Consider the following 14,585-nt stretch of genomic DNA (forward strand, 5'->3'; position numbering starts at 1 on the left):
AATACAATGTAAAAGATAATAATTAATAGTTCATTTTTCATGTTAATCAAATCACACCAAAGAAAAAGCATTTTACGTATAAAACTCGAATATATAGAAAACACAAACCTTGCAACATTTGGAGGTTGAGTGACACTCAAGCTCTTGCTACAGTAAGGATTACCACTAGCAAACCAATTCCCATTTTTGTGGTTTGATTTAGATTGAGCTAATGATATGACAATGTCTTGCTTATTCAACTGGTGTTCCCTTTATTTGATCAGTAATTCCTTGAAATATGCTTTCACGAACCGCGGCACTGTTAAGACTATGATAGTTACTCTCCTTGAAATTTACTCGGCTTTTCCTTTACTTTTCAGTCATATAGAAAAGGAAAACTGACTAAAAGTTTGAAACAAGGCTTTGAATAAAGGCATGATTGGTAGACGAATCAATATTGAGAATCGCAGTGAAAATATGAGGAGTATCAAGTACTATGTATCTTAATCGGGTGATGCAATGATGAATTTTAAAAAATTCATCAGCCATGAAGAAAGTGTTTTATAGCAGCCAAATTAGCTATGATTGAGTTGCTAATAAGTTATGAACATGAATTGGCTGATATGAAAATAATTTAAATCCCATATCAGTATCAAGAGACCAAAAAAAATAAACTAATAATATCAACCTACATGTCTATCGCTACTCTAAATTTGATCTTATAAAACAATAATTAATGTAGGGGTTGATTCTTGTTTTTCTTAAAGATCAGTGAATGGTTTAGGGTTTAATAGATTGTTAAAACAAGACTTCTTTACTAGCTAAAATTGTTGCCTCATGAGCAACCACTTCCCTAAATTATCAAACTTCTAGTGATCGAAAAATTGTGATGACATTTAAGGGGGGAAAAGGACTAGGACACAAAAGGTGTTAAGTAAATAGTGAAAATCAATAGCTATTAAGTTGTTGATAACATGTAAACCTGTAAGGACTAATCCAAGGATCAAGTTGCATTAAAAGCTGCCTAGAAGGAGGGCTTTTTGGAACCCAACTCAGATCCCTTCCATCAATGTAGCATGAAAGTGGCATACCGCCTTGGTTCTCCATCTCCACCTAATCAAGATTGATGTTAGATGTAGTATAATAAATTATAGTACAACAAAATTTACGCACCCAAGTAGAAACCATAATTAAAAGATGATGGTGCAGTGCTCAAATTTATAATTTGCACCTGAGTGTTGGGTTGGCTTTGTAAGGAAGAATAGCTACCACTCAATGCATTCTGGCGAAAAAAGTAGACAAAGAATCAATTGCAACATTCTGAACAAAATTTGACTAAGTGGTATCATATGAACAAATATTAGATGTAATGCTGACACCATCCTACTTGGTATCATAGGAGATTAATGTGCACGAGCAATGGAAACTCACTTTTCTTGCTACCACTTTTTCCAAAGACTGTTTCAAGTTTCTCTCGCACCACATGAGTTGATGTAGATAGGGTTCTTGCTCTGGGAGCAGTTCATAATCCCTACAGAACATCGAAAAAAAGAAGGGATCAATATCACAATATTAAAAGAAATGGAAAAAACAATTGTTAGAATATCTACACAGAGAGGAACCTAGTTCTGATGAACCTCACCTGATATTAGCCTCCAAAATCTGTAATTCTAATGTCCTTTTTTTTATTTGTAGCTCAAGGTTCTAAAGTAGAAACACAATCAGAGTTAGTATTGAACAAGTTTATCCTAAATTAAAGATATTGTGTGTATATGTGTGTGTTGTAATGTTGTATGTATATATGTTCTGGTGAAGATTTACTTACTTCAACTCTACATTCAGTAGATTGGAGAATCCATTTGGTACAAGAAAGCAACAATGCAACATAAGCCCATAAAATTTAATTAGAAAATATTCATTTAACAAAAACAAAACAACACAAAAGTGATTTACAAATATGAATCATAAGCAACATATTAAACATCAACAAGATTTGAACTGACCCTTGGACATCATAACTACCGAATATTATAAAACAAAATCCAATTTCCAACCCTAACATAAAAATTGGAACACAAAACAAAACTAACATAAAAATCCTAGCTACCTTTGCCAATTTTTTTCAAAAGTATTATTATTATGTAGCTCTCTTTTGGATCCCAGAAAATGGTTGGGTTATGTGTCTCATTAAGAGCTTTGGGAAGACAATTGTAGCAAGATTTAATATATATATTATGAGCCATTACTTTACATCTCATTTGGGACATCTAGACAAGATATATAGTTATTATTTATTTTGCCTCATAAGTAAGAGTTCAACTTAGACCATTTTGTCGTGCTTTGAACCGGATTTGACATATTTATATATTTGTATTTTTCATAGCCATTCATAATCTCGTGCTCTTGATTGGTTGTTTTTTATTTTTATTTAATGTGTCGCTCTTCATTTCTAAGTTCAAATAAAATGATACGAAACATGATACCAGCAAATTAAGTGTTATGAAGATAATTTTTTATATGCATATTACCTATTTACCTCTTGTAAACTCTCTCTATTGTGAGTGGGAGTTTTGTACACTTATAAAGTAATTAGCATCTATGTTTTTTTTTGCCTATTATGCAAATCGGCACAACAAACACCATGTACACACCATATTTACAAAAATTTATGCTAATGATCACCCAATGATTAGTATTAGTCTTGATATACGTGCTAAATATGTATCAAAATATGTAAAAAGTGCTTAGTATTCTAACTATTTTGGTATTACCTCCCCCTAAAGACAGACCATAAGTTGTCGTTAGCATGATCCGTTGAAAAATAAGAGTGGATCTTATTATTTTATATATATGATAGGTCCTATATTTATACATATGGTTCGTACGTAGGAGGTAAAAAGAAAGGGGGGTAAATATTCATGTATCATTGTCTTAGTCATCAAACCAAGACATACTCTATGAGGATGAACTGTCTAGTACAAAATCTGACTCCATTTTCATTTGGCAGACTTAGCTCTAACAGCATTACACTCTGGTATGTTGATCTTCCACTATTCTGTTCTGCTGATCTGTTGTGGCAGTCCAATCTTCCACTATTGTGGCAGTCTAAATATTCTGTTCCACTATTCTGCTCTAACAGCATTAACTCTTCCACTATTGTGGCAGTACAATCTTCCACTATTCTGTTCTGCTGATCTGTTTCCCCTGCTGTTGGGTTCCTCTGCTATGTTGATCCATAAAAGAAAATAAAAAAAAAAACTCAGATTATTGCTGCTACCTTTGCTAGTCTGTTAAAAAGAGGGTCTGAGGGTTGAAGCTGTTAGTCCTGGTAATTGTCTGCTAGTCTGCTAATAGTGTTGCTGATCTGTTAGTTTGCCAATATTCTTGGAATTACTCTTCCATTGAGTGTAGCTGGCTGCTTTTGTTGGGCTACTTGAACTAAATTCTCGACATACATTAAATGTGTTTAGTCTAATTATATGAAATTGCTGAGATATGTTGTATGTTTTCCAAATTAATAGTGTAATTTATTTATTTACAACTCAAATGTTGTTCATGTATGTAGAATAAGCTCTTTTACTCTGCTGATTTTCAACTATTCGCTGTCCCTTGTTGGTCCGAATCTGTCCTTCCTGTTACTGTTAGCATATTTCATTTTGTAGTTTCTAACACTTTCTGTAATATTATGTAGATTACTTATTGTAATGGTTGTCTTTAACCTTTCAGATGGCCCAAATAGACAAGGGTTGGATGACAATAAAAAATAGATTAAGTAGTAAGGAGTATCAAGAAGGGGTGAATTCATTTATTGAATTTGCGATGAGAAATGTAGGCTTGGAGGATAAGTTTCGGTGTCCATGTATTGATTGCTTGAATGACAAAGAACATACGATCCACGTTGTTAGGATTCATTTGATTCGAAGAGGGATATCTCTTTCTTACAAGACCTGGGTGCACCATGGGGAACTTGTTCCCGTGGTTGAACCTCTCATACCGAATGAAGGTCTCCATGACATATATAGTGAAATTGTAGGCGAAGATCAGGATGATGGGGATGATTTGGCTACTATGTTGGAAGAGGTTTGTAGGGGTTTTGCATTGGATGATGAACGGGATGAATTACCTGCTACTTTTGAGAGTGTGGATGGGCGAAACTTTGATAAGTTATTTGAAGATGCTCAACGTAAACTATACCCGGAATGCACAAGGTTCACTGTGTTGTCATTTATTATTAAGATGCTTCACATTAAGGTGTACAACAAGTGGAGCAATAAGTCATTTGATATGGTTATGAAAGTTTTCAAGGACACTCTACCTGAGTGTGATGAGATTGTTCCATGGACCATATATGCTGCGAAAAGATTCTTACGTGACTTGGGTTTGGGCTACGTTCCCATTCATGCTTGTAGGTATGATTGTGCACTATTTTGGAAGGAGCATGCAAATCTTGAAAATTGCCCCAAGTGTGAAGAGCCTAGATACAAGTTGGACAACGGAAAGGGTAAGAAGATCCCTCACAAGATATTGAGGTACTTTCCATTGACACCAAGATTGAAGAGATTGTATATGTCCAAGAAGACCGCTACAGATATGAGATGGCACAAGGAGAAACGTGTGGATAATGGAATCTTGAGGCATCCAGCTGATGCTGAGGCATGGAAAGACTTTGATCGACAACATCCTATGTTCGCCATGGATCCACGAAATGTAAGGCTAGGGCTCGCCACCGATGGTTTCAATCCATTCGGAAATATGAGCACATCATACAGTATGTGGCCCGTTATCCTAATGCCTTACAACCTCCCACCATGGAAGTGTATGAAAGAGACTTTCTCCATGATGTCATTGCTTATTCCTGGACGATCGGCTCCTGGAAGAGATATCGATGTTTACTTACGGCCATTGATTGAGGAGTTGAAGGAGTTATGGGGGGATGGGGTGCGAACTTATGATGCGAAAAACGAAGAGTCATTTAGAATGCATGCTGCACTGATGTGGACCATCAACGACTTCCCTGCCTATGGGAACATGTCCGGGTGGACTACTAAAGGTTATTTGGCTTGTCCCACTTGTAATGAGGACGCATCATCACAAAGGTTAACAAGTAAGATAGGGTACATAGGTGCTCGTCGTTACTTGCCCGAGAACCACAGATGGCGAAGGAGCAAGTTGTTTAACGGACAAAGTGAGGTTAGGTGCAGACCGTTGGAGTTATCAGGGGAGCAAATATTAGAGCAAATTCAGACTGGGACATACAAGCCGTTTGGAAAACATCCAAATAACAGGAAAAGACAAAGGGACGAAAATCCAGTGCTGAATTGGGCAAAGAGAAGCATTCTGTTTGAATTGCCTTACTGGAAGACGCTTAAGCTTCGACACAACCTTGATGTCATGCACATAGAGAAGAACATTTGTGACAATTTGATGGGGACACTATTAAATGTGGATGGGAAGAACAAGGACACAGAAAAAGCACGGATTGATTTAGCAAATTTAAAAATTCGGAAGGAGTTACACCTACAGAGTCGTGGTGATGGGTCATTTGTGAAGCCTCCAGCTGTGTACACATTATCCACGAAAGAAAGACAAGGCTTTGGTGATTTTTTGAAATCAATCAAGTATCCTGATGGTTATGCAGCAAACATCTCCAATTGCGTGAATATTGACAGTGGCAAAATCTCAGGCCTCAAAAGTCATGATTGTCATGTGCTTGTACACCGACTACTTCCGGTTGGGATGCGCAGGTATCTTAACAATGAAATTGGTACGACTTTGTTTGAGTTAGGAAATTTCTTCCAACAACTGTGTTCAAAGACGTTGAAGGTGACCGATTTACAGAAGCTAGAGGATCAAATCATACTTGTACTTTGCAAGCTTGAGAAGATTTTCCCTCCAGCTTTCTTTGATGTCATGGTTCACTTGGTTGTTCATTTGCCGCGCGAGGCAATACTGGGAGGGCCAGTGCAATATCGATGGATGTACCCAATTGAACGGTAATTATTTATGCTCTTACCATATCACTGTCTTCAACCTTTAATGGTAGTCTATATTTTGACAATGTAGTATGGACATAGTAAAAAAAATTTCTCTTGCAGGCTACTTGGAATGCTAAAAGGATTTGTTGCCAATAAAGCTCATCCTGAAGGATCAATTGCGGAGGCGTACATTTCCAAAGAGTGTACAACTTTCTGCTCGATGTATCTTAATGGATTTGAAACAGTGTTTAATCGAGAAGAAAGGAATGATGACGGTGGTGATCACGGCTTGGGGTTAGCCATCTTCTCTCAAAAAGTTCGTCCATTTGGTCTAATCAGTAGGGCACCCGATGTGCCTCTCCACGAACGAGAGATGGCTCAGTGGTTTGTCTTATACAATAGCTTTGACGTGGAACAATATCTACAGTATGTTTTCAGGCCTCAAAAAAGTGTTTTTCGCCATAACACGTATTGTCTGATTATTCGTACTCATATGTCTTACTTATCGACTATTCTTATTAATTAGGGAACACAAGAACATTTTGCAAAATGGAGGTACATGTGACACCACAGAGAGGCAACGGGATGAATTTCCTAAGTGGTTCAAAGAACGTGTAAGACATACCTATCTATCCAACATGTGAGCACATTATGCTATAACCAACTTGAACAAAGTAACATAACACATATTGCTTATGTAGATAAATCAGTTGCGGAATCAAGGGTCGCTGGAAGCAACGGATGAATTGTGGTCATTGGCCAACGGTTCCAGTGCAATAGTCAACACATATTCGGGATGCATTTCTAATGGTGTTCGATTTCATACCATCGACCGTGATAACCGTCGTAAAACTCAAAATAGTGGGCTGGTTGTAGAAGGGGAGCATGAGGGTCATTCAATGCGTTTCTACGGTTACTTGAAGAAAGTGTGGGAAATGACATATTTGTTTAGACATCGAGTTGTTTTGTACCAATGTGAATGGTATAACACCGGTAGCAAGAGGACTTGTCTCACGGATACACATGTCACAAGTGTCGATGTAAAAAGTCGATGGTATGAACATGACCCCTTTGTATTCCCAGCTCAAGTAGAACAAGTATTCTACGTTAATGATACAAAATTAGGTGGGAATTGGAAAGTTGTAGAACGATTCCACCATCGAGGAATATGGAATGTGCCAGAGATGGATGGTTTACCTGATGATGCTCTAAATAGTGTGTTACAACAAAATGAAACCACCGAGGTTGTACCAATTGTGGACGGAAACGGTATGCAAGTTGAAGGCGGTGGCGATCAAGGGGTTTTGTGTAGAGATGATATTGAAGGTGAAATTATTCCAAATACAATGGTTTCACAATCTCATAGTCAAACACAAGTCGAGGGTGTTGCTGATGCTTTCATTTGTGATACCGACGAAGATGACTTCATTGAGGACGATGATGAGCAAGAAGAAGACGAATTTGACATTGTTTAACTATATAAATCGTGACATAGAACCTTGATGTATTTACTACATACTATTTGAGGACATACTACAACACTTTTTGTTATATATGTTGCTGCTGTGCTGTCCGTTTAGTTGGAGAGTTTGGTCTAATATTAACTTGTGAACTGCTGCCCTGGTTGTTGTTCTGTTCTGGTGCATTTGATTTAGAGTGTGTTCTGTGCTGTGTGTCTGCTGTAGTGTACATAACTGAAGGGCTGGCTGTCTGTAGTTCCTGTTCTGTTTTTGCTGTGATGTGTTGATCTGTGGTGACTGATTTGTTTTGTTGCTCATGGCTGTGTATCTGTTCTGTGCTGTGTATCTGCAGACCGTTGCTGTGTTGGATTTCATTTCTTAGTAGATGGATTAAATTTATGTAGATGGCTTCATATATATGTATGAAATTAATATTTTCATGTATGTTCATTTCGTAGCTATTTTATTTGTTAATTATTACTGTTGACGTATATGTATGTGTTCACAATAAAAAATTGTGCTTATCCATGTGCTCATTGTGCACTTCTCGTTTGATTATGTTAAAATGTAATAGAATGGCACCTGCAAAGAAGATGCGCCGTTTACCACCACCGAAGAGGGCATTACTTGAACCCTACTCACCCTCGACCGATACATGTATAGATTATCCGGACGGTCTTGCAGCAGATGGATGTGAGCCTATTGGACCATCTTTGTCTCAAATGAATGTGTTGTCAGGATCTGAGACTATTGCACCAACGCCGTCTCAAACTAATGCACCACATGGATTTGAGATTTGTGAAGCATCTCTGTCTGAAACGCAGGCACCATCTCCTCAAAGTCAAACAAGTGGCGCAGGTAATTAAATATGTTTCATCTACCTTCAATGTATCCATTGTTTATATTTTTACATTAGTAAATACACTAATAACATTATCAAATATGTAGGTGCATCTTCATCAAGGCGAGTGCGGGGACCAACAGTTGGAAAAGCAACAGCAAAAAGAGTTGCCAACAATAATGGGAACAAGCTCCACATTCCAATCACTGAGACATTCAATGCATTCGAAGGGGTGCTAGCGACCCCAGGAGCTAATGAGATTGGCATTCAGATTAGGAGGATGTGCCCCATTCAAGGCGTTAAAAGTTGGACTGTTGCTGATCCTGCAACAAAAGGGGCTGTTGTACAAGCTGTCCGGGTATGATTTAATTTCTTTCATAGTATGTGTGGATTATGGAAGAAGTGCACTTTTCATGTGCATGTAGGAATACCTATATGGAAGAAGTGCACTTTAGATTCAATGTTTGGGAAGACAAGTTAGATTCAATGTTTAGGAAGATAGTTAGATTCAATGTTTGGAATACCTATACTTATTAAATGTTATATATATATATATATAGCATGGTGTAGATTTATTTAATTTTGTAATTTCGTATAGAATGATATAGATTTATACTAAATTAAAAAAACATGTTATGTATATCAAAGTGGAAGAGGGGATTATAATTATTAATGAATCGTGTTTCATTGATACTCTAGAAGAATCATATGATAATAATATTTTAAAAGTTATCTTACTGAGTACTTTATTTAAAATAATAAATTAGGTACTACAGCAAAACTCTTGATGTGTAAGAATGAATAAGAATAAGAATGAATCACCATATACTAACAATGAATCGTGTTACACATTAGTTGACAGGTTCATATGAATATGTCTATCAGTGTAGCTGGGCCTAACTTATTTTCGCTCTAAGGCGACAACGGCTTGTTCAAGAGCTTAAATCTCCTGATTTAGACATAATTGGTCTAATGATTATATTAAAGAAAATAAATCCAAAAAAGGAGAAAATGGCATATGAATATAATGTCCAAACAATTTAGCGCTTGTACACGTATACAAAACTCAACTTCTTGTGACTGATTAGAAGGTCTGTGTTATCTGTGCTCTTTAATCGATTTAGCGTTCAAGCAAATAACTTTTCTGGACTGCTCTACCCTTAGTATATAAAGTATGAGATTTAGACTAGGATACACTATGGTTGAATACACTGTGGTTGACATAATTTTGCATCCATTCTTCCGTGTTTGATTGATTTTGGTAAATACCCTTTTTAGAGCTTTCGAAATTCCATGTTCCAGAAGCTAAAGCATACAGTTCAGGATTCACACGTCCAATGCTGTAAATAAATTAATTATTTTAGAAAGATAAATTTCATAATGTCAAAGAAAAGTGCAGTAATGCAGTGGCATGGTAGCAAGATATAGTTTATACGACATTCTCAAATGTAACTACAAATTTAAATATCAAATAGCAAAGCAAGCTCTTAAGAAAATGAAATCAAAGACATAACTTTTAGATGTTCAAATACAATACCAGTGAAAGCAAAATGAAAAAGTTAAATCATACCGGAAAAGGATTTTATTTCCAGAGTGACGGTGTTTGCTATACCAACAATGCAAAACAGTTCTACAAAAACTGGCAATAGAATGGAAACAAAATTCTCATGGTCGACAACTTCAATTTCTGAAAAGTCTGATTTTTCATTTATTTTTTGGCATGACAAAAACATAACCATCCAGATGTTTAAAACAAATCCAACGAAATTGCAACACTGGTCATGTAGTGATATCAATAAACTTCATGCCACTGTGCTTCATTTCATTTGATTGCCAGTAACTACTTAAATTATATTATGTCCACTGAATATTAGCACCCAAAAAAAAAAAAAAAACCCTTCATGTGTAGAAAATAATGATATACTAGAAAAGGAAAAAAGGCATATGGATAAAGATGTGGAGTGCACATGAAGAAACTAGCTCCGTATCTTCTAAATTCACCAAGGAAAATCATATGAAGCTATAAAATTTCAACTTTACCATCCTCAACTCTAATAAATGATTGAGCACATGGAGACCCTTTTAGAAATTTCACATCTCTGGATAGAAATGTTTCTACTAATTCAATGGTCCACCATCACTAGTGAAGCATATTATCTAAAAAAAAAATTTAATATAGCTAATATAGGAATGCTTTATATGCCAGAAACAAACACTACTGACTTGTCTACAACATATCAAGAAATTCATCTAACAATTAATTTGAAAAATCATGCAATGAAAATGATGATTCAAAAGTTAAAATTCACAGAATGCGTACACTGCACCTTCCAAAAGGAAAGGGAACACCAAGCAATGCTGACACTGTCACCGCAAAGTCAATCTGCAAAGATTGGCTTGAGTAAGTGCAAATCATAAAAGAAGCATATAATTCATTTGTTTTGAGCATAAAAACTCAACAAATCTACTATCCAAAAAGGAATGACAGTCCTAACCTGTTGAATGGAACTAATGCACACTAGTCTTCCATCCTGAAATTCAGAACACGAAAGAAAATACAACAATAGTGATAACTGTTAAAATAAAACCAACTCATACTAGGCTGATAAAAAATCAATTATCATTTAGTCTGCCAATTCATCAAGGTGTTTCTTCTATTGACAATCATCAAGGGATATTAGGAAGCACAAAGTCCACAACTACAATCAAAATATTTGTATAAGAGTTGAGACATGTCTTATTAGGTTCAATGTCATTGAGAAACAAATCAGGCATATGACTGGAAACCTTCTATGGTCATTGGAGGTGAGTCAAATGGCTGCAGAAGCCTTCTAGGAAGTAGGGTACATATGTAAGGGGTGACAAACCATTATAGGTAGGCAAGGTGCCAACTGAGGCAGCCTTAAGAATATAGAGAACAACAATATTGGAGAACTAAAGTCTAAAATTGGATGACCAAAGCCTCCAACTAGTTTTAGAGAGATGGATAAGATTTACTTGGAGATGGAGGTGGCCTTCACATAGAGGCACTTGCTGAGGCACTTGCTTAGGCACTTCACATAAATTAGGATTTCTTAGTCTTGATCTTAATTAGTTAAGTTAAAGCAAGGAAATTAACCAACTAATGAACTTTCCAACTCTTGCCCTATTTTACCAAATAAAAACTTAGGACCAAAGCCAAACAAATAGAAGAAAATCTGCAGCAAACGTTAGAAGAAGCTAGAAAAGAGGAGAAGAAAGGAGAAGAAAAGAGAAAGAAGAGAGAAAAGAGGGAGGACTCAAGAACTTCAACAAATCTAACCTAAAAAGTGTTCTAAGGTATGATTTCTATCCTAAATCCTATAGCAGACCTTCCTAACATCTAAGATTGAAAAGAAACTAGGATCAATTTGGTTTAAGAATGAAGAAATTAAAATGAAGGACTAGGCATGAAGCTTAGGAATTTCAATCTTGATATACGTAATTTTTGATGATCTTGATACATTTGGATCCTTACTTCCATATCTTCTTTTGATTTCAAGATATTTACATGTTTGAAATCATGTTTTAAAGACAGAGAGCAGATTTTTGAAGATGAGTTTAAAGGAAACTATATTCAAGAATTTCATAACTTGAACCATGGATTTGATCTTTGAATCTTAGAATTTTATTGTGTTTTGATGTTTTGATTTGGAAAACAATCATATTTTCATATTCATCATTGATTTTACATGTTTTAGGTCAAGTTCCATAAGTCCCAACTCAAGAAAAATGGAAGAAAACAGCCTAGGAACTTGCTGAATTTTGAACAGATAATTTGTGCCCAGAACCGCACGTGCGGCGATTTCCCTAGTTCACAGTTTTGATTCTGAAAAAAAGGCAGATGCAGGCTGCACCTGCCGTAACCATCCCACACGTGCGCATTGGCTCCTGCACATGCAAAAAACCCCGGTTTTGTCTATGCTTTTGTTTTGTAACCTTCTTTCACATAGGACTCTTCTTGTATGCATTTGACATTTAGTTAAGGTTTGAATTAGACCTAGAACAATGCTAGAACACTTGAGAGAATTTAAGGAAAACATTTAACGAAGCTTAGACAACTGATTTGTTATGTGTATACATGTAAGTTAGGGATTTCAATGCTTTGCTCTTGTTTGTTATGTGTAACCATCCCATAATGGGAACAAGCTCCACATTCCAATCAAACTCAGGGCTGCTGCTATGAATTAGCTCACTCAAACAGTGGTTCTTCATGAGGATCCCAGTTCTGATGTTGTGGCCTGCTGCTGTATAGAGTTAGAAATGTTGCCTATTGCTGTTCTGTTGCCTGCTGCTGTGTGTCACAGGGGAGTTTTGAAATGCCTGCTGCTGGATTGTTTTGGGGGACTGCAGCAGAGGGGTTTCTTGCTGAATTGTGTTGGTTCAGTATTGTTTTCCTGTTGTGGATATTTTAATAGTGCAAGGGGTGATTGTTGCCATTGCTTGATCCTTAGGAATGTGTTTTGTTGTGGATTTGGGTTTTTGCAGTCCTTGGGAGGACTTGTTTAGAGATTGGTTTTTTTCTTTAAATATCATAGATAAATTTTGCACCTAAGGTTTATGAAGTGATGTTCTTTCTTTTTCATTAAATTTTGCACCTAAGGTTTATGAAGCGATTTTCATTATTTAAATGTGTTCTTTCGTTTATGAAGTGATGTTCTGTTTCATTAAATTTTGCACCTCGCTGTAATTAAATATCACTGTAACTACATATTTTTAGCCTTCACATTACATAATTGCAAGTTTCTTATTTGGTTTGCATTGATTATAGGATACATTTGAAATAGGGGATAATTATGAGGACAATGCACTATCCCAGCAAGTTGTGGAAAAGAAGTGTAACGTGTTACATAAAGATTGGAAGTGCAGAATGAAGAAGAAATGGGAGAAGCTTGTGGATGCGGGAACTAATCCCTATGCTCATCCATACAAAGGAATCAAATTAGATGATTGGAAGTATTTGATTGACGAAGTATGGTTAGATCCTGCAAACAAGGTATGTTATGATTTAGTTATATAATAATAATGTATTAATAACAAGCTCTGTGAAATCATATAGAATGAAGGATCAAATTATCTACCTATAAAAAATAAGTATTTGACCACCTTCACAAGGCTTCTTAGTACTGTTATCATTGTTTAACTATATATGTCACAAACACCAACAATGTGGATTTTTGTATGTAACCATGACCCAAAAAAAATGACTTAGTAATTTAACTATATATGTAATAACCCGTACAATGTGGATTTTTGTAGCGTCGCTACGACGCCGGCAAACAAAATAGGAGCAAGCTACCCTACAATCACACAAGTGGGTCGCGATCTTTTCCGGCAGCAATGAGTATTGCGGTGAGATGTATTTCATTGATTTTATTACCTTTATCCACACTTGTTTCACGAATTAACCATATTACTGAAGGAGTGTTCTATGTGGTGTTTGGCAAATAACAGGTGAAGGAAAATGGTGGAGTGTTGCCAGATCTTTGTAATTTCTACAAGCACACTCATCAACACAAGAGGACAAAACAGTGGATTGATCCTATATGCGGTGATTTACATGCAAGTATTCCAATCATTTGGACACTTATACATGCAACTTTTGTGTTTGTCTTATACTAACAATATTTATATTTTACAATTATAGGAGCAAATGACAAGGGTGCGGGATGAGTCTATCGAGGCTGGAACGCCGATGAGGCAAGAGGATATATCAAGAGTGGTTCTTGGTAAGAAGAAGGGATACTTAAGAGGATTTGGGGTTGGACCAAAGCCTTCTTCTTGTGATTCTGGGTTCTCGGCTGCATCACAAGCACGTGACGAGCAATTGAAAAGGCTTACATCCGAGTTGGAGATACTCCGTGCGGAGCAGCAGAGCAACCGTGAGGAGCAACAAAAAAAAGAAGAGGAGCAACAAATGAAAGAGGCAGAGAATACAAGACAACGTGAGGACATGCAGCAGCAGCTTTTTGGACTTCAGAGCATGTTGGCACAAGTTTTGGAAAATCGCAATCCACCAAATTCTCGACAATAGATGGCTCAGTGGTAATTGGTAAGTGTGTTAAACCATATTTGATTATATTTATGTTCAAATTAAAGGCAAATAAACGTTTGATGAGAATATCATATAGAAATAGTTGTCTTTAAACTAATTTTAGTTCTAAATTTGAAAGATGGAATTTACAGAATAGTTTATGTTGACTAGAAAAGAAACTTTAATGCATTGTAATGTTCCACTGATCGAAGGATGAATAGTTAAACCAAAATTTGTGAATGTTCCACGGAAACCAAAATGTGAGAAAAAAGGAAAAA

The 14,585-nt window shown here is 36.2% G+C and overlaps 2 protein-coding genes and 1 long non-coding RNA gene across 4 annotated transcripts; 2 read left to right on the forward strand and 1 right to left on the reverse strand.

Moving 5' to 3' along the window:
- The first annotated feature begins 3,705 nt into the window (after nt 1-3,705).
- LOC145791502 (uncharacterized) lies at nt 3,706-7,429 on the forward strand. The gene is made up of 4 exons (XM_082871857.1): nt 3,706-5,972; nt 6,075-6,380; nt 6,481-6,568; nt 6,656-7,429. The coding sequence occupies exons 1-4, from the start codon at nt 3,706-3,708 to the stop codon at nt 7,427-7,429; spliced, it is 3,435 nt and encodes a 1,144-aa protein (XP_082727983.1).
- A 563-nt stretch (nt 7,430-7,992) lies between these two features.
- Nucleotides 7,993-13,379, forward strand: LOC145790130 (uncharacterized). The gene is made up of 3 exons (XM_082867965.1): nt 7,993-8,272; nt 8,363-8,613; nt 13,045-13,379. The coding sequence occupies exons 1-3, from the start codon at nt 8,008-8,010 to the stop codon at nt 13,291-13,293; spliced, it is 765 nt and encodes a 254-aa protein (XP_082724091.1). The 5' UTR covers nt 7,993-8,007; the 3' UTR covers nt 13,294-13,379.
- Nucleotides 9,489-10,955, reverse strand: LOC145790129 (uncharacterized). Of its 2 annotated transcripts, none has more exons than XR_014328780.1 (3): nt 10,751-10,955; nt 10,576-10,638; nt 9,489-9,595 (listed from the first exon to the last, which is right to left on the reverse strand). It is a non-coding gene; the product is annotated as an uncharacterized LOC145790129 (long non-coding RNA). The 2 variants fall into 2 exon arrangements; XR_014328781.1 differs by having other exon boundaries at nt 9,529-9,595; nt 10,583-10,638.
- Nucleotides 13,380-14,585: the final 1,206 nt, after the last annotated feature.

This window comes from Camellia sinensis, chromosome 5 (assembly GCF_055761805.1).
Source record: "Camellia sinensis isolate YWXY chromosome 5, ASM5576180v1, whole genome shotgun sequence".
In the NCBI taxonomy this organism is placed as follows: domain Eukaryota; kingdom Viridiplantae; phylum Streptophyta; class Magnoliopsida; order Ericales; family Theaceae; genus Camellia; species Camellia sinensis.

Bases quoted from the DNA above. Each gene is read 5' to 3' on its own strand.
- LOC145791502 (XM_082871857.1), top strand. From the start codon at position 3,706: ATGGCCCAAATAGACAAGGGTTGGATGACAATAAAAAATAGATTAAGT. The intron at 5,973-6,074 runs GTAATTATTTAT...TTTCTCTTGCAG, and splicing joins TGGATGTACCCAATTGAACG to GCTACTTGGAATGCTAAAAG. The intron at 6,569-6,655 runs GTAAGACATACC...TTGCTTATGTAG, and splicing joins CTAAGTGGTTCAAAGAACGT to ATAAATCAGTTGCGGAATCA.
- LOC145790130 (XM_082867965.1), top strand. From the start codon at position 8,008: ATGCGCCGTTTACCACCACCGAAGAGGGCATTACTTGAACCCTACTCA. The intron at 8,273-8,362 runs GTAATTAAATAT...TCAAATATGTAG, and splicing joins AAGTCAAACAAGTGGCGCAG to GTGCATCTTCATCAAGGCGA. The intron at 8,614-13,044 runs GTATGATTTAAT...CATTGATTATAG, and splicing joins CTGTTGTACAAGCTGTCCGG to GATACATTTGAAATAGGGGA.